Source organism: Camelus dromedarius, chromosome 15 (genome assembly GCF_036321535.1).
Source record: "Camelus dromedarius isolate mCamDro1 chromosome 15, mCamDro1.pat, whole genome shotgun sequence".
Taxonomy (NCBI): Eukaryota; Metazoa; Chordata; class Mammalia; order Artiodactyla; family Camelidae; genus Camelus; species Camelus dromedarius.
The window spans coordinates 13,582,096-13,606,369 of record NC_087450.1 but is presented as its reverse complement, the minus strand read 5'-3'; the positions used below and the strand labels follow the sequence as shown (position 1 = coordinate 13,606,369).

At 38.1% G+C, this 24,274-nt stretch overlaps 3 protein-coding genes across 4 annotated transcripts in view; all 3 read left to right on the top strand.

The window, feature by feature from the left end:
* ANXA4 (annexin A4) overlaps nucleotides 1-12,547 on the top strand; it is a 63,529-nt gene extending 50,982 nt beyond the window's left edge. For both annotated transcript variants that reach the window (XM_031467199.2, XM_031467201.2), the window contains 5 exons: nucleotides 1,664-1,757; nucleotides 4,110-4,205; nucleotides 5,122-5,180; nucleotides 6,195-6,317; nucleotides 11,449-12,547. In XM_031467199.2, the coding sequence (XP_031323059.1) occupies nucleotides 1,664-1,757; nucleotides 4,110-4,205; nucleotides 5,122-5,180; nucleotides 6,195-6,317; nucleotides 11,449-11,508 (432 nt within the window). In that variant the 3' untranslated portion in view covers nucleotides 11,509-12,547. The remainder of the gene's footprint in view (nucleotides 1-1,663; nucleotides 1,758-4,109; nucleotides 4,206-5,121; nucleotides 5,181-6,194; nucleotides 6,318-11,448) is intronic.
* Nucleotides 6,326-11,442, top strand: LOC135323055 (cytochrome c oxidase subunit 6C-like). Its single transcript, XM_064494421.1, has one exon. The coding sequence runs from the start codon at nucleotides 10,459-10,461 to the stop codon at nucleotides 10,663-10,665; it is 207 nt and encodes a 68-aa protein (XP_064350491.1). The 5' UTR covers nucleotides 6,326-10,458; the 3' UTR covers nucleotides 10,666-11,442.
* A 3,467-nt stretch (nucleotides 12,548-16,014) lies between the features above and the next one.
* Nucleotides 16,015-24,274, top strand: part of GMCL1 (germ cell-less 1, spermatogenesis associated) — a 41,869-nt gene continuing 33,609 nt past the window's right edge. The window contains exons 1-3 of the mRNA XM_010979884.3: nucleotides 16,015-16,492; nucleotides 22,010-22,133; nucleotides 23,962-24,058. Coding sequence (XP_010978186.2) covers nucleotides 16,233-16,492; nucleotides 22,010-22,133; nucleotides 23,962-24,058 — 481 coding nt within the window. The 5' untranslated portion in view covers nucleotides 16,015-16,232. The remainder of the gene's footprint in view (nucleotides 16,493-22,009; nucleotides 22,134-23,961; nucleotides 24,059-24,274) is intronic.

The following is a 24,274-nucleotide window of genomic DNA, read 5'->3' as shown; positions in this document are numbered from 1 at the left end:
AATAGATTGACATTTTTAATGTAAATAAAGTGTCATTAAGGTACTGTCTTAAAGAATAAATTTTTTCTTTTTAATCGGAGCTGGGAAAGGATTTTGTATGCATTTTCTTTCAAGGCAGAAGCCATAAAGGAAAAGGGTTGGTAGTTTGGCTGTATTAAAAAAAAAAAAACAAAAAAAAACTAATTGTTTTAGTAAACATTACCACAAGCAGAATTAAAGATCAAATGATAGAATGGGGAGAAGTTTCACCCTATGAATTATAAGCTTAATATATGAAGTATATAGGTAAACTTCATTCAAACATAAATTTGATACCATGAATAAGAATGCCTCATTTCTTAAAAAAATAAAAAAAGACAATGGACATTAACAGGCAACTCAAAAAAAGGAAAAACAGAAATGAAACGGCAAATACACCAAAGACTGTCCAGCCTCACTAACGATGTTAAAAATCCGAACGCAAAAAGATACCATTTTCTACCCATTACTAAAACTACTCTTTTCAAGTTCATTTTTAAGGTATTTTACAGAAGTACCGTACTGTGACAGATGGAAAGTTCGTTCTTCACCCACGTGCTCTACTCACTGCTGCTGTGTGACAGACCACCTCAAACTTAGTGACATTAATCCACCACCATTTTATTATGCCCATGGATTCTGTGGGTCAATAATTCAGACAAGGCACAGCTGAGACGGCTTGTCCGCGCTCTGTAGTGTCTGAGGTCTTAGCTGGGAAGATTCGAACAGCCAGAGGTGACGCAAATGGCTGGAGGGTTGGAGGCTCCTTCACTCCTGTGTTGGTGTCTGGGCTGCGATGACTCAAAGGCTGGGCTCATCTCTGGGTCTTCAAACGGATCTCCTACATGTGGCCTCTCCAGGGGCTGCGTTTCAAGAGAGGGCGTCTGGAAAGCCAGAATTCCATGAGAATGGAATTTCTTCACATCCTCATCAACACGTGTTATTTTTGGTTTGTTTGTTTGTTGTTAATAGCAGCCATCCTGATGGGCGTGAGATGAGATGAACAGTAGTTTTGATTTCTCAATCATATAATTAAAGCAACCAAAATCAATTTCTTATATTCCTTCCTGGTTGGGATATAAGCAGTTACTAAAAGGGTCCTGGTTCTACTGTGAGACCTGTTGTCTCAAGCAACTCGCTGATCATTACAGAGAGACGTTATCCAATAGAACTTTCCACAGTGTTGAAAATGTTCTGCATCTGCCCTGTCCACTGTGAGTAGCCACTAGCCACATATGGCCACTGAGCGCTTGTAATGTGGCTAGTGTGACTGAGGAGTTGAATTTTAAATGTATTTAATTTTAATTAACTTTAAATTTTAAATAGCTACATGTGGTTAGTGGCTACTGCATGGGACAGCCCAAGTCCAGGGCATTCTTTTTAGCTTTTAAGACAGAACCATGCAGTCTGTAAATAGGAAGCTGCTGGTGTTTGCTCTAACTCTCAAGGAGAGATCAGAGTCCCATTAGTCTTCTATCTAAGGAAAAATCCTGAGTCATTTCCACTCACTGCCAACACCACTTCCACCCCTGTCACCAACAAAATAAAACCAAGCCAACTCCGCTCTTTGAAGTTCTGGAAATATTTGCGTAGGTCCTGGCACATTCTGTGTTGTGTTTTAAACTTGTGCTTTGCTTGGCTTCAGGATCTGTATGAGGCTGGAGAGAAGAAATGGGGGACAGATGAGGTGAAATTTCTAACTATTCTCTGCTCGCGGAATCAAAATCATCTGTTGCACGGTAAGCGACTTGCCTCATCTTCCAAAGAAACTGTTTGAAAGATGGTGAAAAATTCTATTACCATAATTGGTAACCTTTTTTCCTTTACTCAGGACAGAGACCTTAATTGTACTGAGCTTTCCTAGATGTCTTACCTTGGAAATTTATGAGTACAAGGTACATGAGGGCCAATTCTGAGAGATTAATTATGAATAACTAGCAGATAGACAACGTATTCATAGAAGTTTGGCATTCCTGTGTGGAGGAAACTGACCTTCACGTAGGCAGTCCTTTTTCTAAAGCAGCTCCACTGAAATTTAGCTATATTAAAAAAAAAAATCTTTAGTACTTCAGCAAGCAATAAAATAGAAACATTGCTTGACATTTATTCCTATGTAACATCCAGGTTGTAAAGCTAATAGAAGTGATTTCTTTAGCTGGTATGTTGCATAAGATGAATAGTGGATAATTGCACATTTTATTTCCTATGTGTAGTGTTTCTAATTGGCTTCTGATAATGCTGGTCTTTGTCATGTGCTTTTAACTTCTTTGGGAAAAAAGATCCTATACAGTTGTAGAATATTTGGTGTCAGATTTATTTTCTTCTTGTAAACAGCAATAAAGGTTTAATAAGATATTTCATCTTTTATATAAGCTCTTTAGGTCTTTACTGCTAGATCCTAATTTTACAAACCTCACTAGGCCCTTATATCACAATTTACAAAACTTGCAGGAAATTTGAGAAGAATGAGTTTGCTAAATTGGAAACATAAACAAAGTAATTGAAAATTACAACACATTTGGAAGTTGCAATTATTTCAGATGTGCCACAGTGACAGTAGGTGATTAATAAATGCCTTGGGCTCTCATCAGATGCACCAACTTCTGACTAAGCTCCCTATTTTTTTGCCTTTCCTTGCCTGATTACTCACAACACAAATCTCCCCCTGGTGGTGTTTTCTGAGAATTGCAGGTCCCAGAAACAATGCAAATACATTTTTAACAATTTTCACTTCCGGGAGAAAAAATCAGTAGTTGGGCAGTTATAAAATATCTGCTTGTAAGCCACTGGAAGAAAATCTTTGAAACATTATTTGGATAAAGAAAACATAATTTTCTTACCAACCAACAGTAATAGTGAGGATTCAAAACAATTGTTTTGTTAATTCTCTTCAAGGTACAGAGCTAAGCATATTGTTGAGCATTGTTTGTTACAACATCCCAAAAAAGCAGCTGTATTTTCCCCAATTTGCAGTGGAGAATACTGAGGCTTAGATAATGTGTCAATTAGATTTTTTAATTTCAAGCAGTATACACTGAATACTTACATAGGAGAAGAGGAAATAATATAGAATGAGACAAGAGGGAAATGGAAAATACTAGTGGCCCATTGAATTGAACAGAGAGCTAAACAGCTCCAGAAAGAATAGAAATCAAGGCAGTTCTGGGGATCTCGGTAGAAGGGACTCATGGATGTATTTGTGAGACAGAGTTTCCTAAAATCCAGTCTCCATTAAAAATGCTGATTCTCGTAGCCCCTACTTCAGACTGGCTGACTTAGAATTTCTGAGAGTGACACCCAGGGAGTCTAAGAGGTTTCCAGGTGATTCTTATGTTCTCTGAGGGTAAAGATGACTCGGTGCTCTTGGCCATCCTCATGGTCTGCTCAATTGAAAAATTCCCAGGAGGGTAAGACCAATTTGTCCTGGTTGGAGGAACTGGTCACTCATTTGTTGGAGCTTATGGGGTATCCTTGGATTGACAGCCCTTTGAGAATCACTTTGATGGGGCTGGGGTAGCATCCCAAAGAAGGCAGGTAAAACAGATATCCTCTCTAAGAAGGCTCTAGAAGGAGGCAGCAGGAGAGGAAAATATGTCCATAGTATTCAAAAATACTTGGTAAAAAAGCAGAGAACATTTAAATTATCTTAAGATCTATTAAAAGATGCAACCAGCTGTTATCAAATGTGACTCAGTTTTGAAGAGGTAGAATTGCTCTAGTTCTGATGAGCCAAAAGGAAGATGAACATACAGGTGACTGCAAAGCCAAAATTAAAGAGACATTCTGCTTGTTAAGGAAACCAAGAAAATCTCTCCAGAGGTTATCTCCATTTTAAGTGTGAGAAAACAAGGTCCCACGTAAGGAAAGGATTTGCCGGATGTCCTCCAAGACTCATGATATTCCTTCCTCCTCTCCTTTGGCGCCTTCTACTTGCCATATGCCTCCTGCCATATTGCTAATTAGTTTCGTCTTGAAATATACCAAAGAATAAATAGTGTGGTCTAGTTAAAAGATACTCATTCTCTCTGTAGATTTTAGTTTCCTCTATTTTTTTTTTATTATTTATAATTCCATTTTGTTACTGTTTGTAGTGTTTGATGAATACAAAAGGATATCCCAGAAGGATATTGAACAGAGTATTAAATCTGAAACATCTGGTAGCTTTGAAGATGCTCTGCTGGCCATAGGTAAGCTGGTAAGAAATGGGAAGTGGAGAAACACACATTTATAGACTTTACTCCTTATTATCAGTTTGGTGCCATGTTGGCTGTAGAAATTTTTTTTCGGGGATAAAAAAAATTGTTTAAATCACTCATGATGTGTGATCCAGAATTTTAAGCAAGAAATGTTAATATACAACTTGATTGTAATTGTACCACGTGGCTTTATATATTTTATGTCCTCTGTTCCTTTCTATCTCAGTACATGGAAAGGGTAATCTTATACTAGCTGCATCTTGCAAGTCTGTGAATGGTTAGAACTAGTAACTGTTTCATGTGGTACAGATCATAATAGTCTTTTTGAAACTACATGCTGCCTGTTGCTTTAATGGCCTTTATTAATTATTTCTCCAGGAACTTGACAGTAAATTGAGGGTACTCTCTATCTGTGAACGGGCATAACCTATTGTAGGGAAAATGGAGTCACTCAGGCTCCCTGGCCGGACATCCAGTGCCCAGTGACTCAGCTATGTTGTCCCACACGCACAGTACCCATGTAGTGTTAGCATAATTTGCACTACGCAAGCACACTGGTTAGCTCCTGGGTAATACTTGGCTAGATGCCAGCTTTGTTTGCCTTGATATATAAGTCAGGCGGGACTTTCTGCCACCACCAAGGCCACTGAAGCCTGTGTACTGCTCGAGAATAAAGACACGTCAGAGGTACATATGGCTCCGAGAGTTTCTTCGGTCTGCCCGAATCTCCAGTGAGCCTGCCCAGCCTTGAGCACTTGCAATACACCTATGCTCATAAAACACTGGCTCAATTTTTTCGACAAAGCAATCAAGAGATACTACTTCATACCTTGTAGAAACAGAGGGAACTACTGTCACTTTCTTCTCGTAGATTTTATCTGTAACCTTTTTTATTATCTCTTGACAGTAAAGTGCATGAGGAACAAGCCCGCATATTTTGCTGAAAGGCTTTATAAATCTATGAAGGTAAATGGCCTCATTGTTAGCATCTGAATGGCTCTGCCGCGTCTTGTGTCCACCTTCCTATGTTTACTTATATCCCTCACACGAATTAGCCAAGATCAGCCTGAACTATTCAGTTCAATTTTTCCAATACTTCACTGAGTGCCTGCTAATAATGATGCTGGGTATTATTTATTACTTATAATGTGTGATCACTGTGGCTGATGATTTGCATGTATAGGTTAAATTTATCCCCACAACAGCTCTATGGGGCAGGTGCTGTTATCAGCTCCCGTTTTACAGATGAGAAAACTGAAGCACAGAGAGGCGAGGCAATTTGCCCAAGGTCCTCAGTGAGGAAAGTAATGGAGCAGGGGTGTAAACACTGGCAGACTGGCTTCAGAGCCTCAGCTCCAAACCATGCACTGTACATGCAAGCACACTTATTGAGAACCATGGGAGCGGCAAGAAAGATCAAAATGCAGTTTTTGCTCCCAAAGAACTTCTAGCCTTGAGAGGAAGGCAGGTATGTGCAAAACACCAGTAAGAACAAAACAGAATGTAAGAGAACTCAAATATTACAGGAACACAGAGGAAAAGGTATTTTTTTTTAATGTTTGTTTGGAGGGGAGGATCAGAAGAGAATATATAAAGAAGCTGGTGTATGAGCAGGACCTTAAAGGAAGTTTTACATCAGGGGATTTCATACACTAGGAAGGATGGTAGAGCTGGGAAGAAAAGGATAACATGGTGGGGGCATCACGGTAGGTGAGGCAGACAGGCTGGAAACACAGGATATGTGTCCAGAAGGGCAGAGAGCAATCTCCCCTGGTCAGAACTCAGAGTGTGGGAAAGATAAGTTGGGGAAAGCCTTGAACCCCACGGTGAGGATCGATATTACACGAGCCTCTAAGGTTATGGGGCAAAGGACGTCATCAGGGGACTGATACCTAGTCTTGCCGTGACAGACCACAAACCAAAGCATTATCTGAAAACCAGCTCAGCTTTGCTACGCGGGAACCTTGTTCTCTCCCTTAGGGCCTGGGCACCGATGATGACACCCTCATCAGAGTGATGGTTTCTCGAGCGGAGATTGACATGTTGGACATCCGTGCGAACTTCAAGAGGCTCTATGGAAAGTCCCTGTACTCTTTCATCAAGGTAAGTCCCGGGAGCCTTGCCTTAGCCCAGGGAAAGCTCTGATGAAAGGGGGGCTTTCTGACCTAAGTGTTTAGACACTTTTTATCCTCTTCTTCCTGGTAGCTATCATCCCCTTTTAGTTGGTACTCTTTATTTATTTGGATATTTCCAGTCTCTCCTTTCACATGGATGTTTAAATCTCTGCCAGGTTAGAAGCTGGAAATGTTTGCCTTCTAAATATAGTAATTATTTTTTTAATTGAATTACAGTTGGTTCACAATGTTGTGTTAATTTCTGGTGTCCAGCATAGTGATTCAGTTATACATGTATATGTATATTCCTTTTTTATATTCTTTTTCATTATAGGCTATTGCAAGGTACTGAATATAGTTTCCTGTGCTATATAAGACCTTGTTGTTTATCTGTTTTACATATAGTAGTTAGTATCTGCAAATCCCAAACTCCCAATTTATACCTCCACCCCTCCCTTCCCCCCTGGTAACCATAAGTTTCTTTCCTATGTCTGCAAGTCTATTTTCGGTTTGTAAATAAATTCACTTGTGTCATTTTTTTTTTTTTTAGATTCCACATATAAGTGATATCATGTGGTATTTTTCTTTCTCTTTCTGGCTTACTTCACTTAGTATGACAATCTCCAGGTCCATCTGTCTTGCTGCAAATGGCATTATTTCATTCTTTTTTATGGCTGAGTAGTACTCCATTTATGTACATACCACATCTTCTTTATCCAGTCATCTGTTGATGGACATTTAAGTTGCTTCCATGTCTTGTCTATTGTAAGGAGCACTGCTATGAACATTGGGGTGCATGTAGCTTTTGAATTAGAGCTTCCTCTGTTTATAAGCCCAGGAGTGGGACTGCTGGATCATATGGTAAGTCTTTTTTTTTTTTTTTTTTTTTAGTTTTTTAAGGAACCTCCATACTGTTTTCCATAATGACTGCACCAAACTACATTCCCACCAACAGTGTGAGAGGGTTCCTTTTTCTCCACACCCTCTTCAGCATTTATCATTTGTCATAAATATAGTAATTATCTCATGTTGACCCCAGACAGAGAAAGATTATATTTTTAATGAACAGTTTTAAGAGCACAATTTTCCACTTCTACCTGCTTACAATGAATGATAAGCAACTGAATCAGTCCTCCAGAACCCCACCCAGGGCCAGCTGAGATCTGCTAGAAATATGAGAAAGCATAATAGTTCTCCTGGATTGCTGTTCTTTACCAGGCACTGGACTTCTAGGAGTCCTAACATGACGTGGGAGTGATGAGAAATGATTCCTGACCCTCAAAGTCCCCCATTGCTGGGATTTTGCTTCTTGAGGAAGCCAGAAGGATCTCAGGAATATGAAGTCAAAACTAAGTACCCGAGAAGATGGTGTTGCCTGCCCAGAACACTTCAAATCAGGATTTGACCTGTGAATTAAATATTCTGAATCCTACTCACAGCTTGGAGAGATGTAATTATTAGGTGATTTGAGCTGCAGAGTTTGTAACTATGTCTGCAAGGAAGGCATCTGGGAACTTGTTTCTGTTGCTGTGTAATGTGTGAGGTCACTTTATTTTGCAGAGCTGAAATATGGCTAACTATAAGTAAAACAGTTTTAAGATTCAAGGATGACCATAAATGAAGCTATGGGAAAATATATCTGTAACATATAATGCAGGATTAATATTCCTATATAAAGAACATCTAAAAGTTACTGAGAAAAAGGAGAAAAATCCAAAAAGAAAGCTGGACAAAAAAAAAACCATGAGTTTCATGAAAGATGAAATACAAATGGACAATAAGTACGTAGAATGTTTAATCTCAATATACAGTGCATTGCAAATAAAAACAAATCATTTTTCACCTAATACCTTAACAAAGTTTAAAGAGATCATAAACAGCATTGAGAAAGTCTTAGGAAAATTCGCCATCTCTTATGGAAGGACTGTAAACTGGTCTAACCTTCCCAGAAGGCAACTTGGCAATCAATGTTTGAAAAATAAACGATACCTCTTATTTAGCTATTTACATGTTTAAGAATTTCTTAAGGGAAAGTAATGAGATAAAAGTGCACTAATCCACAGAATGGAGGAAAATATTTGCAGCTCATATCTGATAAGGGTTTACTATCCAGAATATATGAAGAACCTCTACAACTCAATAACAAAAAGACAAACAACCCAATTAAAAAATGACAAAGGATTTGAATAGACATTTCTCCAAGGAAGATATATAAGTCAACAATCACATGGAAAGTGCTCAACATTGTTACCAAAACCACAGTGAGATACCACTTCATACCTACTTAGATGGCAATAATTTTTTAAAAATGGAAAATAACAAATGTTGGTGAGGATGTGGCAAAATTGGAACCGCATGTATTTCTGGTGTGAGTGTAAAATGGTGCAGCCACTGTGGAAAATGGTTTGGTGCCTCCTCAGAAAGTTAAACATAGACTTACCATATGACCCAGCAATTATACGCCCAGGCATATACTCAAAAGAAATGAAAATGAGGACTTAAATACATACTCGTACAACAATGAAAACATTATTCATAATAGCCAAAAGGTGGAAATAACCTAAGGGTCCATTAACAGATGACCAGATAAACAAAATGTAGTGAAAATGAATGAAGGAAAATGAATGAAGTTTCTCATACATGGATGAACTCTGGAAACATGCTAAGTGAAATAAACCAGACACAAAAGGACAATACTGTATGATTCTACTTACATGAAACATTTAGAATAGGTAAATTCATAGAGACACAAGGTAGATTGGAGATTACCAGGAGCTGGAGGAAGAAGGGAATGGAAAGTTATTGCTTAGTGGTTATAATAGAGTTTCTGTTTGGTTATGAAAGGGTTTTGGAAATAGACAATGATGATGGTTATACAACAATGTGAATGTAATGAATGCCACTGAATTATACACTTAAAAATGGTTAAAATAGCAACTTTCATTTCATATATATATGTATTTTACCATAATAAAAAATATCTATGAAAGATTTGAACAAAATCTTTTGATGAAATGTGAAAAAGTACCCTAAGTATATTTTCATCATAGCATTATTTATATTACTTTACATTATTTATATTTGCATAAATAATATGGTATATATTTATATTATATAATTTATTATATGTTATATTTATTTTTACTAACCATTAGAAGATGACTCAAATAAATTATGGAAAATTTATATAATGTAATAATACTGTGCAGACACTAAAATGATGGGGTACAAAAATACTGATTGGCTTGGCGAAACATCACAATAAATATATTTATATTACATATTTATATATATACACACAGTCACACACACACTCACACAACACTGGAAAACATTAAATTTAAAGACTACATTGCCATCGCTTCTTGGCCTTTTGGCTAAGATCAAGGGAAGAATATATTGCCCATTCAATACAATTGTCAAAAGGAACAGAATTAGAAATATAAAATATGTAAATAATAGAAAAAGACAGAAATAAGATAAAAATGTAAGTCATGATAATAAATAAGCTCTTAGATTAGGTTAAAATATAAAATCCTACTCCATGCTGTTTGTAAGGAGCAGTTGAGATACAGTGATATGTAAAAAGCTTTAAAAAAAAAAAAAAAAAGGCCAGGGAAAAGGACATTTGAAATAAATAAAAAAGGAGAAATAAATAAAAAAAAAGAACAAATAAAAAGAAGAAAACAGGGGTTATACTATAAGTAAAAAGAATAATTTAAGGAGATAAAGCATTAAACAGGAAACAGTGGATCACTCTATGTTGATAAAAGCAATGATTCACAACAAAGGTTATATTGTCACAAAACTTTAGATGCCAAATAGTATTGTATTCAAATATGTAAATAAGAAACTTGAGGTTCCAAAAGAAGATGTTGGAAATACTATACTAGATAGATTTTAACACATCCTTAGCCTTTGGCAGATCACTGAGGCAAAGTATAAACGAGGATGTATTAAGACGGATTTTAGTAGACATATATTAAACTTTCAATCCTATAGATAGACATTCCATCTTTTCTAGTGCCCCCTGAAGCGCCAACAAAAACTGATCTATAAATTAGACCATGAAAAAGTCTATGTAGAAATTATAGAAGGACGTTGTTGAGCTCTCAAGGAGAGTAACTACCATGACTTCCAGTGCTTTGACAAAGCCTCAGGTACGAGACCTTCTGGCCAAGCGTCTGCGATTTTGTATCCGTAGGAGTTGCAGCTTCTGTAAGTTTGATGTGGCTGCACCAAGGAAGAAGGCACGTGCAGATTTCTACAGAAATTACGATTCCATGAAAGATTTTGAGGAGATGAGGAAGGCTGGTATCTTTCAGAGTGCAAAGTGATCTTGGAATGGAAAGAATTTCTTTGGGTTGACTTTATCATTTACCTGTGTTCCTGAACTATAAAACTATGAACTATGAATATCTGGGTTAAGGAGTAGTTTCTCTTGATCAATAAACAATTAACAAATAAAAAAAAAGAAAAGAAATTATAGCACCTTTCTGGAGGACTATTTTGCAACCCATATTAAAGAAAATGCATGATCATTAATCTGGTCACTCCCATTTTATGAAAATGTATCCTGAATAAGCCATTAAGAAAATGCACAAAAATTTATAATATGCTTATTGCAGCAGTGTTTTAATAATAGTGAAAAATTGGAAACAACATAAATACCCAGTGGGGAGCAGTGATCAAAAAATTATTTTATCTATGTACAATGGAATACTCTGTAACCATTGAAGAATGGTGGTATAGAGGAATATTTAATAAATTAAAATAGGGAAATAGGCCATATTAATTTAAAAGAGCAGAATACAGAAGAGTGCTATTCTCACAGGCATCTATATGCATAGAAAAAAGTCTGGAAGGCTGTGCAAAAACCAAAATGTGAGGAATAGTAATCTCTAAATGTTCGAATTAGGGATGATTTTTACATTCTTCTTTTATATCTTTATTTCCTACATTGAACAGGTGTTCTTTTTGTAACAAAAAATAACTAATGTCATTTTTTTTAAATGCAGAATCCAGGCAAGATTGAAGGAGTTAACCTAGATGACCTTGAGCTGTGTGTTCTATTTTAAAACCCATTTGTCTGACCCTAACTTTGCTTTCCTTGCCCCCAGGGTGACACATCTGGAGACTACAGGAAGGTACTGCTCATTCTCTGTGGAGGAGATGATTAAAATAAAATCCAGAAAGGATAGGAGGATTCCCTACACTTTGAATTTTTTTTTTTGAGTTCATTTTTCTACACTGCTATTAGCATTATCTCAGAATACTTATTTCCAGTTAAAACGCCTACAGACACCTCCTAGGGTATAAACTGTATTATTATTCATCTATAATTACTCATTATGATGCTTTAAAGATCCACTTGCATTTCAAAGCTTATAAAACCTAAAAGGAGATTTAAAATTAGAAATTAAAATGTATTCCATGTTTTTAACAGATCTCTTCCTCGTTTGTGTATCACCGAAATTGGAATATATCAAATTATTTCATGTTTTCTTTTTGATGAAAACTATTGAAGTGGAAGACTAGAAGCCTGTTTTAAAGTCACTTTTCTTCCCTAATTCTATTTTTAGAGACGCTAACAATTTCTTGATGTGAAATTGTGAGCATCTAGTTAGTAAGACCATCTATCCAATTTGCTATTTTACATACTCGTAGTTTGAAAGCATGCACAAATCTCCTTTGTTTAGGTTTTTGTCTGAAGTGTCAGTTGATCTTTACTAAGTTTGGCATGGGAGACTTCCTCCATCACGTCTTATGTTAAAGCCACTTAGTCTCTCCAGGTCGAAGTATACCAAACTCCCCAACTTGTCTGAGCAAATTAAATTCAGTGTGGTTATACAGATCATATACGTCTGCCTACCAAACATGAATGCTAAACATTCCACAATGTTATGGTTAATAATAATAATAACAAATAATAAAATGAGAATAATGGCCTTAATCTAACTTGAAGATGAATGTGAAAAAATTGTGTCAAATTACATATTCTGGTGATGGTGTAGTGCTCTGAATTTACTTTTTACTGAAATTTTTTGTGCTAAAAATAATTTTTTAAGTCATTTTCAATTTTGTTGATTTGTAGTAATTTACATTTGCACTGTGCCTTTCAACTTTAGAATTATTGTAAAGGTGTATTGGATTTAATTTAAAAATTCAGTTTGTATACAACATGGAAAATAATTTTAATAAAACATGGTTTCTTTCAAATGAGGTATATTCTTTCTCTGACTGACTTCTCCACTTGGGAGTTTTTTTCATCCTGGACCTTGAAAGGAGATATTTCTGAAAGATTTGTGTTACTTAGTTTCTATTGGAAAGTACATTAAGAAAAAAAATAACATATTTAATCTTATGTACCCCAGTGCTGTAAAATGAATGTTCACAATTTACCGAACACTACTTAATGATGTAAAATAGTATATTTAATTTCTCTAGAAATGAGTGATGCTCTCTGTTCTACTAAGTAGAGCATTGATATTAAATAAGAATATTTGTCTTCTTTGAGATAGTATAAATGGTCAATAGGAAAAGATGCATAACATGTCTAATCATTAGGGAAATGCAACTGAAACTGCTATGAGAAACCACTTCACACCCACAGGATGGCTACTATAATTAAAAAAAACAACAATGACAAGTGTTGGGGAGTATGTGGAAAAATTAGAACTCCAATGCACTGTTGTTAGGAATGTAAAATGATGAATCTGCTGTGGAAAACAGTATGATGGTCCCTCAAAAATTAAATCAAAAACAGCATTACCAGCAACTTCCCTTCTGGGCCTACCCCTAAAAGAACTGAAAGCGGGACCTTGATGAGATATTTTCACACCCATGTTCATGGCAGCATTATTCACAATAGCTAAAACATGGAAGCATCCCAAGTGTCCATCAACAGATAAACGGGTAAGCAAAACGTGGTAATACACAGACTGGACTATGATTCAGCTTTAAAAAGATAGGAAATTCTGACACCTGCTACCCCAACAATGAACCTTGAGGACATTATGCTGAGTGAAAGACGCCAGTCACAGGACAAATTCTGTAGGATTCCACTTAGATGAGGTCCCTAGAGTAGTCAAATTCATAGAGACAGAAAGTAGAAAGGTGGTTGTCAGGGGCCGGGGGAGGGGATGGGGGAGGTTAGCAGTTAACAGGTATAGTTCCAGATTTACAAGAGTTATGGGGACGGACGGTGGTGATTGCACAATGATGTGAAGGTACTTCATCCAACAGAACTGCACACTTAAAGATGGTTAGGATGGCAAATTTTATGCTGTGTATGCTTTAACACAATAAAGAAACCTTTTTAAAATTAAAAAAAAAGAATATTTGTCTTCTTTGTTCATTCTGTAATATCTGCTGTATTTTGATGGGTGAAATACAAGGATTTGTTTTTTCAGTTTGTTTCTACTTGCCTATTACAAGTGCTTGAGCTACTCATGAAAGCTATGTACATGAATCCTTAGTCATTCCAGTTAATAATAGGTAACAGTACTGCTGCTTCAGTACCTACCGAGAAGAGCATGGAATCTCCAAATCAACTTTATTTGGCTTTGGAAGCATTACAAATTTTTGTTAATCTTATCTTTAAATTACACATGACTTAGCCAAAATTTTCAAACACATTGCATGTTGTCAGGAAGCTTTCTAGAGAGTAGGATAAAGCCACCCTGCAGGAATGATTGTTATATTGAACAAGCATGACTTCTGAATGTAATTATGAAGCAACTGTTTTTTCTTCCACTGTCCCTTTACATTTATTCATTGGGTCCAGTTCTCCTGTCTTTAGATAAAAATTCAGATAGAGGATGGGGTTGTGACTTTTCTGGTCATTCTTAGGTTTTAAAAAGTCCTCCTGTGTAGGTAATAAAACTGTCATTTCCGTGATTAGTATTTTCAGTCAAAATTCCAAACTTCATTTACAGTTGAGGCCTCTCCCCTCATTCAGCTCTGGCCTGTTGCCAGCAGGAAGCTGGCATTTGGGGAAGGGGATGTGATGGGCTTCTCTTCTTTCTCCAACTAGGCTTCCAGACAGACACCCCCCACCTCCGACAGGCTGCCTCAGCCAGCCTCTCCCAGTTCAGATTTCTCCAAGTCCACCGGAACCCCCAAACTACATATACTGCTGATGGGAGTATAAATTGGTGCAATTATTTCAGAGAGCAATTTGGCAGCAGATGATAAAGCTGAAAAGTTCCCAGCAAATTCGCTTCTGGGGATCTATTTGGTGAATCTTGCACACGGTGTTCATTGCTGCTCTATAAAAACATTAAAGTAGAAACAATCTAATTCCCTCACTGAAGGAATTTGGGTTAGTCACACAATGAACAGTGAAAATTAACTAGAGATTTGTCAATTGATTAAGTCCCAAAAGTATAATTTTGAAAGAGAAGAAAGATGTAGCATGATAGGTATAGTATGGCTCCATTTAATTACATGTCTCAACCTGCAAAAGAAAATACATGGCTATGGATACATTTATAAGAACGTGCATGGTTTGGGCAGAGGGTATAGCTCAGTAGTAGAACACATGCTCAGCATGCACGAGGTCCTGGGTTCAACCCCCAGTACTTCCATTAAAGATAAACAAATAACCTAATTACCCCCCCCAAAAGTTTTTTTCATAATTAAAAAAAAAAAAAAAAGAACATGCATGGGAATAACGATAAACCCCAACCTGAGGATAATGCTCACTCCAGTAGAGAGAGAAAGACAGATTCTGAGAGAGAGCTTCTGCCTATCTGTATTGTTCTATTTAAAAGAATGAATCAAAGCAAGCATAATACATTTTAGTAAAGTTAAAGTTTTTACTAAAATTAAACTTATACTTGTGGGACCATAGGTATTTATCATATTACTCTATTTGAGTTACTCATTATAAATATTGTTTGTGGTATTTCATTGTAAATATTTTCATTATAAACATTTTCTCCAAAAGGTAGCACAAGGGAGTCAGGGAATGAAAGCAGACTGTCCAGGGTCCATAGTAGTGGCTGCATACTTCAGGCAGACACCTGTAGTTTTTTGTTCAGACACCTATAAATTTTGCTTGATCCTCCAGAAGGCACTTTAAGCCGTGACAGTCCTGGTGCAGACCCTATTCAGACGTCCCACTGCCACTGGGAGGGAAGGAAAGGAGTCCGGGGAAGGCTTGCCATAATCAGTCTAGGTCAGCAGAGAGGTGATGTTTAAGAAACCAAGGGACTGGCAGAGCTCCACATTCTAGGTCCTCGTCGCTTGGAAAGCTTGCGCAGGGCGTGACCCTAGCATGTGGTGAGTTCCTCCAACGAAGACCCCAAATAGCTATGTCTTTGTTGCCCCTTGCCTATCATAGGGCCGAGTAGACATATGGAGGTCAAGGAACCTTTGCAGAAAGAAAGAATGAGGTGGAATGGCTGGTCTTGCTAACACAAAGACATGTATGAAGCAATCCTAACAGCTAGGTCGGCACCCCAACTAGGGGTATTGTGAGCGCCCAGCCGACCTCGCGGTAGAAAGCGCCGGTCTGCACACGCACACCCCCGCCCCCGCCCTCGCTCCCGCCCCGCGCATCCTGTTCTGTGCAGGCTCCACCTGCGACGCCCTCGAGCCTCTCCCCGCCCCTTCCGGAGGCTCGCCGCGCGCAAGCGCCCTCCGGTCCGCGCTTTGTTGCGAAACCGAGGGGGTGTAGTCCTGCAGTCAGAGAGCGCGGCGCGGCCAGACGCGGCGGGCGGGGCGGAGGATGGAGGCGGTAGCGTTCGCTGCAACGGTCGGGGCTGCGCGTGAGAAGGTGGCGGTATAGGCACCCGGGCTAAGTGGAGGCCGGCGGCGGCGGCGGCCGGGCCATGGCAGGAGACTGTCTCGGTTGGGCTCCTTGAGGTGCGCTCCCTGAAGTCCCGGGGAGCCGTGACCCATGGGCTCGCTGAGCAGCCGGGTGCTGCGCCACCCGGGGCGAGCCCAAGCCCAGCAGGAGCCGGGTTCTGCGGCGGGGAGCTCGCCCCGGAGGCCGGAGGCCGGCGGCGACGCGGCCGGCCACGGCTTCTGTTACTGTCCGGGCAGTCGCAAGCGCAAGCGGAGCAGCGGGGCCTTCTGCTACTGTCACCCCGACTCCGAGACAGACGAGGATGAGGAGGAAGGGGACGAGCAGCAGCGGCTCCTCAACACCCCTCGAAGGTACGTGTGGGGACGCCCGCACCTGTTGGGCAGCTCCTGCGGCCGGGCCTGGGGATGAGCCCGGTGCCCGGTGCGCTTCGCGGGCTGCGGCGCCCCCCAGCCTGGGAAGAGCGGGCGTGTGCCCTTGTAAAAGAGGGAGCCGGTCCCAGCCAGGGCGGTTGGGGAGCACCTGGGGAGATGCTCATGTTCTGGGTTGTAAACCACAGACGCTGCCAGGGTGGTGTGACAGCCCCAAGATGAGACTGAGAAACGCCAAGCCGGAGCTTGCGCCTCATTAAACCTTAGGCGGGGCCAGCTGGCCTTCCGTGATACCCCTCGGTCCTGTCTGAGTGGTGGCAGGAAAATAAGCTCTTTTGCATCCGGCTGCCTTGAATAGTACAAGACGCGTAAATTTAGTCTCTGAAATGAGCACCGCTATTGTCATCCACACCGTGGAGGGGAAGTGATTACATGCAGGAGTTCTTAACTGTAAAGGTGAAATTCATCAATAGTGTGTACATTTGTCAACGTCTCTAGTACCCGTAGTCGTTGACCATGGATACTTGCTAGCCGTTTTTAGAAGAGTTGGAAAACAGAATATTTACTTGTTAACTAGGATGTAATTTATAAGTAAAATATATTTTCACATAAACAATCTAGTTGCTCTTTTTTTTAAAAGGTCATCAGTGGGTCACATGGATGTAATTTTTTAATGAAACTTCAAAAGATTCTAAAATTTCATGCTACACGTGTTACATATTTATTATAAAATGAGTCTTGTAGATAACTCTGTTAACAGTTGGGTTTATGAATTTTTTCATACAGTTTTAAGTCTGAATGCTCGTATTTATTTACAAAAATGGATCCCCACTGTCAAATTGTTCAGTTACCTTTTGGAGAATTAGTATAGTATAGTTTTAAGAGCTCAGATTCCGAGTATGTGTATTTTGCACTTAATAGCCTTATTTCCTCGTAAGTAATAGGGGGATACTAATACTTGCCTTATAGGGCTTGACAAGTATTAGAATGCGTACAATGCACAGTGCCTGGTATGGAAGCACTTACTGAATATTATATCGCCTTGATGAATTGGCTTCCCTTATCTTTACAAAATGTAAAGATATTTACATCCCTGGTAATATAATCACTACCACTTTCTTTTGATAAATGTTTAAATGGTGTATCATTTTCCATTCTTTCCCTTTTCATCTGTCTTTAAAATAGGTATCTTGTAGGCAGCATTTAGTTGAATCTTATTAAAAACCCAATAGTATAATCTCTGCCTTTTAATTAGTATGTAGACCACTTATATTTAATGTCGTTATATAAATATATATGTCAGTGTCCATTTGAAAGAGAGAAATCATACAGTAATTTGATAGGGAAAATTATAAAGATATAATCGTATTGACAAGTACCCAGTGATTATTAAAGGTAAGTTACTAAGGTAAAGAGATCTCTGAAAAATACAGGAATAGAGGACATGGGGGCAGTCACTACTTCTAGGGCTGAAACAGAACACCCAAGAAAGGAACAAATGTGCAATAGGGCCGCCTTTCCCAAGCTGAGACTCAGATGCTGGCGGCATTGTGGCTGTAGCCCACTAGGTGGTGGAGAAGTTTGCTGAGATGCGGTAGGCTGAGTCTGGCAAGCAAAAAACTGCCTCTGTCATGCCAACAGAACTTGCTTAGAGGCTGTCTGGCCCATGAAGCTGAAAATACTTACTGTCTAGACCTTTACAGAAAAAAATTTGCTAACTTCTGATCTATACGAGTGGAGTGGAATGGAAAGTCTTTAAAGCAGGTCTTTATTCGAAAATGCATCAGAATCTAGTATATGTTGTATCAATGGAAGATGCCTACTTCATTCACCTCAGCATGGATGAAAGGTGTAAGAAAAAGGTGTAAGACCAAGAATTTTGTGTGTTGGCACTAATGTGCTTCCTGAGGTTGTCTGGTGTGCGTTTCCAGCTACTCCTTGAAAAGCTTTGGCTTCCAGGCCCTCTTTCCACCTAATACCGTTTTTCCAGTGCGTGTTTTACTTTTACGTTAGTAACACTTAAAACTCAGTTGTTCTGCAACCAGAACTTGAATGTTTTGTCCAGAGATTGACTCTAAAAATTGAAATCCAGTAAACAGTTATTTGTTGTTAGAGCTTTGTAAATACTGTTCACTGCAGAGTCAAGCGGTACTCTAGGATTATAAATCCTACTTCGTGGGTCCAGTGTCACAACCCCTTGTTTTCCTCTTGAGAGAAGTTTTCTAACGTCATAATTAAATGGAATCTTTTTCTTACATTCCATCAAGTGCTATATAAGTCTGGCCTTGTTTTTGTTTGAACAATGCCTTTCTTTGTTTTGCTTTTTTATTTTCCTGGAGTTTCTGACTGCCTTCCCTCATTACCCCACCATTGACAAAAAAAAATAGTATTCCTTCGTATCTTCAGATTTTCCTATCTTTCCAAACACACTTGCATGGAGTCCTTCTTCTCTAGACCCAAGACATCCCTCCTGGGTCCCTCCATCTTCCTGGGTCCCTCCATCCTCCTGTTCAATCTGGACCCATTGCTCTCTAGGTCTACCCTTATCCTGGGGCTTACTTTAACCCCATCTCTAGGAGTGGATCCATTGTTTTCTGTAGCCTGTGACTTCTCCTTTCAGAACTCATTTAAGGGAACTACATCCTCAAATATTTTCCTAAGAAAGGTGCAAAAGAAGGTAATTCATGCTTATCTACATGTAAATTTAGTCTCTCACTGTAGTCGTCTTTTGACTAGGTATAGAAATCTAATCTAAAATAACTTCTGATGTCTTTGATGGTATTACCTCATTGTCTCCTGCCCTACCACGTTGATGATGCTGGTCTAATTCTCTTCTCTTTTTAGGTGACCTTTTTTCCTCTCTGAAACTTTTGGAATTTTTTTCTTTGGTATTTTGGAATTTAACGTGAATGTGCTTACTGTAGGTCTTTTAATGGCCATGATGTTTGGTGTTATCTTTGTTTTCTCTTTCTTAGACCCCTCTTAACTGGATTTTGGATTTCTTAGTTTGTACCTCTTTCTCTTTTTTTCCTTTCTAGGTCTTTATGTTCTGTGAAGTTTCTTTCTGGTTTTTTGTTTGTTTGTTTGTTTGTTTTTGGCTTTTTAATTTCAGCAACCATGTTTTTGGTTCCTGAGAGCTTTTTCCCCCCGTGTTCTGAGTAATCCTTTATCATAGCATCCTACCTTATAAATGTAACAATCTCAACTCTCTGGATGTACTAATTAGAGTGTTTGGGGTTTTTTAAGTTCTTTTCCCTGAATTATGTTTTTTTCTGCCGCCAATTTCTCTCTCTTTAAAAATAGTCTTTAATGCTCCTAATTTTCCTCATGTCAGGAGAGCCTTGGTTGTCTGCTTTAGAATGAGTAACTGGTTGTGTGTGTGTGTGTGTGTGTGTGTGTGTGTGTGTGTGTGTGTGGAGTAAACAGATCTATTTCTACTAGGCCTCCCCTTTAAGAAGGAAGACTGACTACTAAGCTGGATACGGATGGGATATGCTTTGTTTTAGAGCAGGGATTCCCAAGCTTTCACAGTGTCTTAGTAATCAGTGCCTTAGTGTCTTGGTAATTTTTTTCATGGGACCTCTGGTCCTAGAGAAATCTCATAGTTAGATCCAAACATCTCAATGGTATAGATTGCATGGTATCTGAAAAATGTTGCTGTTTCCTTGAAATTTAGCATATTCCACATCTCCCCCTGAGTTCGCTGTGATGCTCCAGGTGCTGTGGCACACAGTTTGGGAACCATGATTCAGGATGAATAGGTTGGGAGCTAACAGGCTACAAATTCCTCAAATGCCAGAATGAGGATTGCTTTGTCTGGGGTGCTAACACCTACACCAAAGTTTTAGAGCTTCCTGATAGAGTTTTTCTATTTCCTTCTAGAAAAACCTTGGATCTGTTTGCATCAGTTATCTGTACTCTGTCTGTACTCTGTGTTCATAGAGTGGAGGAGGCCATTATGGGTGCAAATTTCCCCATTTGCTGCCTCACTTCTCACTTCTGCCTTCTATTTCCCTTGAGACCTCATCCTCCCAACTGCCCCCCCACCCCCCTCCCCCCGGGGGTTCTGAAGGGCAGGTGAGCTTCAGCCTCCAACCTAGACCTTCATGATACGTTGTGGGCTGTGGCTTTCACTGCTCTTTTCCATTCCAGTTTATTTTCCAGCTTCCAGATCCATGAAATTCTCTCATCATGTAATAAGCTCACCCCAACCTTTTTCTTGTTATGAATTTATTCCTTTCTATACTTTTAACCTTTAATGTAATTTGAGGAGAGTTCTGTCAGGAACTGGAAACTACACTGTCTCATGTATTTCATGACCCAGAGAAGTGGATATTGTCAGTGTCCTCTTTTCACATCTAAGGTAACTGAGCTGTGGTGGAGCTGATGCTCAAACCCAAGTCTGTCCACCACCAAAGCATGGGCACTTTTTACTGCCTGAGGGAAGAGGTGCTAAATACGCTAAATAAAGATACTATCTGAAACAACTACTTCATTTTTTTTAAAAATCCGAAATTTTTAATTACCAGGAAATGTGTCAGGAATATAAAAGATACTGATCAGCCTCTACCTAGGGTTTTTCTTGTTTACTGGACCATCTTGAGCAATGATTGTCAGTCTTAAAAAAAAAAAACTACAACTCTCCCTTTAAATTAAATCTTACGCACAAATCCATGATGTTTACAAATACAATATATGATGCTGCTCTGGTTGAAGTTAGGTGGGATGCCCAGAGTTCACTCCTCAGTTTTCCCTGGTGGCCGCCAAGACACTTTGCCACTGAGCATAGTTTTGGAAATAATTTGTCCAAGGCTGCAGACCATTTGTCCAAGGGGTGGGGGGTGGGGCATTTTAAGGATTTAAGACTAGTTTGGTAATAAAATAAGATTAAAGGTTAATTATTTTTTAAATTACTTGGGTAGGTGAAAACATTTTTTTAGTATTTTATTTTTTGGCAGGGTGGTGGAGGAGGTAATTAGGTCTATTTATCTATGTGTTTATTTATTTTTAGGGGAGGTACTGGGGATTGAACCCAGGACCTTGTGCATGCTAAGCATGCCCTGGGTAGGTGAAATGTTTATTCTTCATTTTGTAGTTGCGTAACGCTATTACCGCAACTGTATAGACGTTCTCGGTCGTGCTGATTTCTAAATAAGGAAAAAAGCAAAACTCATCATGCTGACTTTTCTTTATTGAATAGGTAATTCATTTTAGTTCAAAAATCAGAAATTATAAAAAGGTATATAGTGAAAGGTCTCCCTCCCATTCTGCCCCCATCTATCTCCTGTTCCCCTTCTTGGGAATAGAGTGCCCTAGAGATAAGCACTATTATTTCATGAGCAGACATTTGAATATATAATATCCCTTTATCTTTTTACACAATGGGCAGATTGGTCCTATTTAATAGAAATTGAGCACCAGGAATATTTTGAGTTATATGCAGAATCAGTAAAACATTCAGTTTTACACATATGTAATGTTTTGCATTTCTCTTAACAGGAAAAAATTGAAGAGTACATCCAAATATATTTATCAAACATTATTTTTAAATGGTGAAAACAGTGACATTAAGATCTGTGCTCTAGGAGAAGAGTGGAGCTTACACAAAATATATTTATGCCAAGTAAGTATTTTTTTCTATTTGAGTAACCAAGGTAGTCACTTAAAACAACTCAAACTCATACAACTCTTCTTCTTTCTCATAGCATTTCACAGTAATCTTTTGCCTGAACAGTAGTTGTGTTAAGTCCTGATGAAAAGTCTTGTTTTGCAAGAAATATGGTGAACATTGTTAGTGAAAACTTAGTTTGGTCTAGAAAACAGATTTTGAATTTTTATTATCCTTCCAGCCTAGAAATACCTTTTTGCCATTAGTACAGTAGGGTACTTATTTTGGTGTCATCTGTTGACAAAAAGGGAAAAAGTTGGGGTGAAACCATTGAACATTAAAGTTAGGATTGCTGAATTTATTTATTTTGCATATGATTATTTCAGTTTGGATAAATTCAGCTGAAATGTTGCTTTGTAGTTAAGATTGAATGTAAATGGAAATTCTTGACACTTACTCTTCTGTCTCTCCCAGAAAATGCAGTTAAAGACAAAACCAAAAAAGTATATGGACTAAGTCATTTAGCTGATATACCTATTTGATGTTTGTGAAAACACCATTGCCACCCCATTTTAAAAAGATCCAAAGCTTTCAAAATAGAAGAAAATATTGTTCTAATGGCTCAAATATTTTATTCATTTCTTCTTTCCTCAAATCTGTGTATTCTTTTTTCAAGTCATTGTTCTAGGCAGTGGGAATAGAACAGTGAGCAATTCAGTTTTTTCCTATGGATCTTATAGTTTTCCTCTCTTCTTCACGGTATGACAGTAACTACTGGTAAGACTGTATGGTATTAGATTTTTCTGTAGAAACACTTGAAAGGAATTTTTTTCTCTTACATTTTAATCATGTTTTTTATTTAATATTTTTTGAACAAATTTACTTTGGCTTGACATACATAGCCCAGAGACTATTATCAGAATATCGGTCTCGACTTGAAGACATGGTCCATATCTTTCTTTTTGATCTTCAAAAGCAATTTTGTGAATTTAAGGATGAAAATGCCTCTGTTAAGGCTTTTCCTCCCAAGAGAAGCTGAATTGGTCATAGTGCAAACCTCATGCTAAAATCAAGTCCCCTGAGGACAGAAATAGCATTTGTTTTGTTTTCTGCTATATTCACAGTGCCTTAAATATACTATGTACTCAGTAAATTTTTTAAAATCAATAGTTAGTATTTGATCCATTCCAAAGTAATTCTAATTATGAGAGATGGTATCGAGAAAGTAAGACTTCATCCATTCTGGTATCTTTTCCAACTCATTCTGGAATTTTCTAATTAGATAAAGCTAAACTTTGGATTTTCCCTAATTTCTTGAGGATCATCCTATTAGTGTTGAGTTGGGAGCAGTCTGGACCCTTCACAGCCACTGACATAAAGACTCAACAGTTTGAGGGCTTGTAGTTTTCCCTTCTTTTCCTCAATTCATTATTATGCATCCACCTTGTGTATTGTCATATGTTTATGAGAGATTCTTAAATATATGACATAATTTTTAGGCTTGAATTTAGAATGTCATTGAAAAGGAAAACATATACATGTAATATACTCAGAAATTGTTTCAACTGGGTAAAAAGCTAATGAGGTTCAAATAGTAACATAGGAATTCAATTCAGATAGTACGATGAGAATTTGGTTTAATTTTCATTAAATTATTAAATTTCATTAAATTAAACAAAGTATTTTGATAAACTATTAAATGTCCTTATCTTAATTTATTTTCTCCTGTAGACAGATGTGGCAGTTCTTTTTCTCTTGAAATAATATGGATTAGCTTTGATAGAATAGTTGCTTAGAGTTAGAAATGGGAAAATAATTTGTGTGTTTTTTTTTTTTTTTTAAGTCTGGCTACTTTTCTAGTATGTTCAGTGGTTCTTGGAAAGAATCCAGCATGAATATTATTGAATTGGAGATTCCTGACCAGAATATTGACATAGAAGGTATCCACCACCATAATACTTTTATGCAAAAATCATAAAAACATAATCTTTTTATTCTTTTGGTAGAAAATAAATATTTTTTCTTCTAACCTTGTAGACTAGAAAAAAGCTCCATTTAACACCCCAAGGTGACAGCTTTATTTTAATTTACTCCATAGTTTATCAGTTGTGTTCTACCTGTCTGTAGTCTTATTTAGTCACGTGGGCCTTATCAGT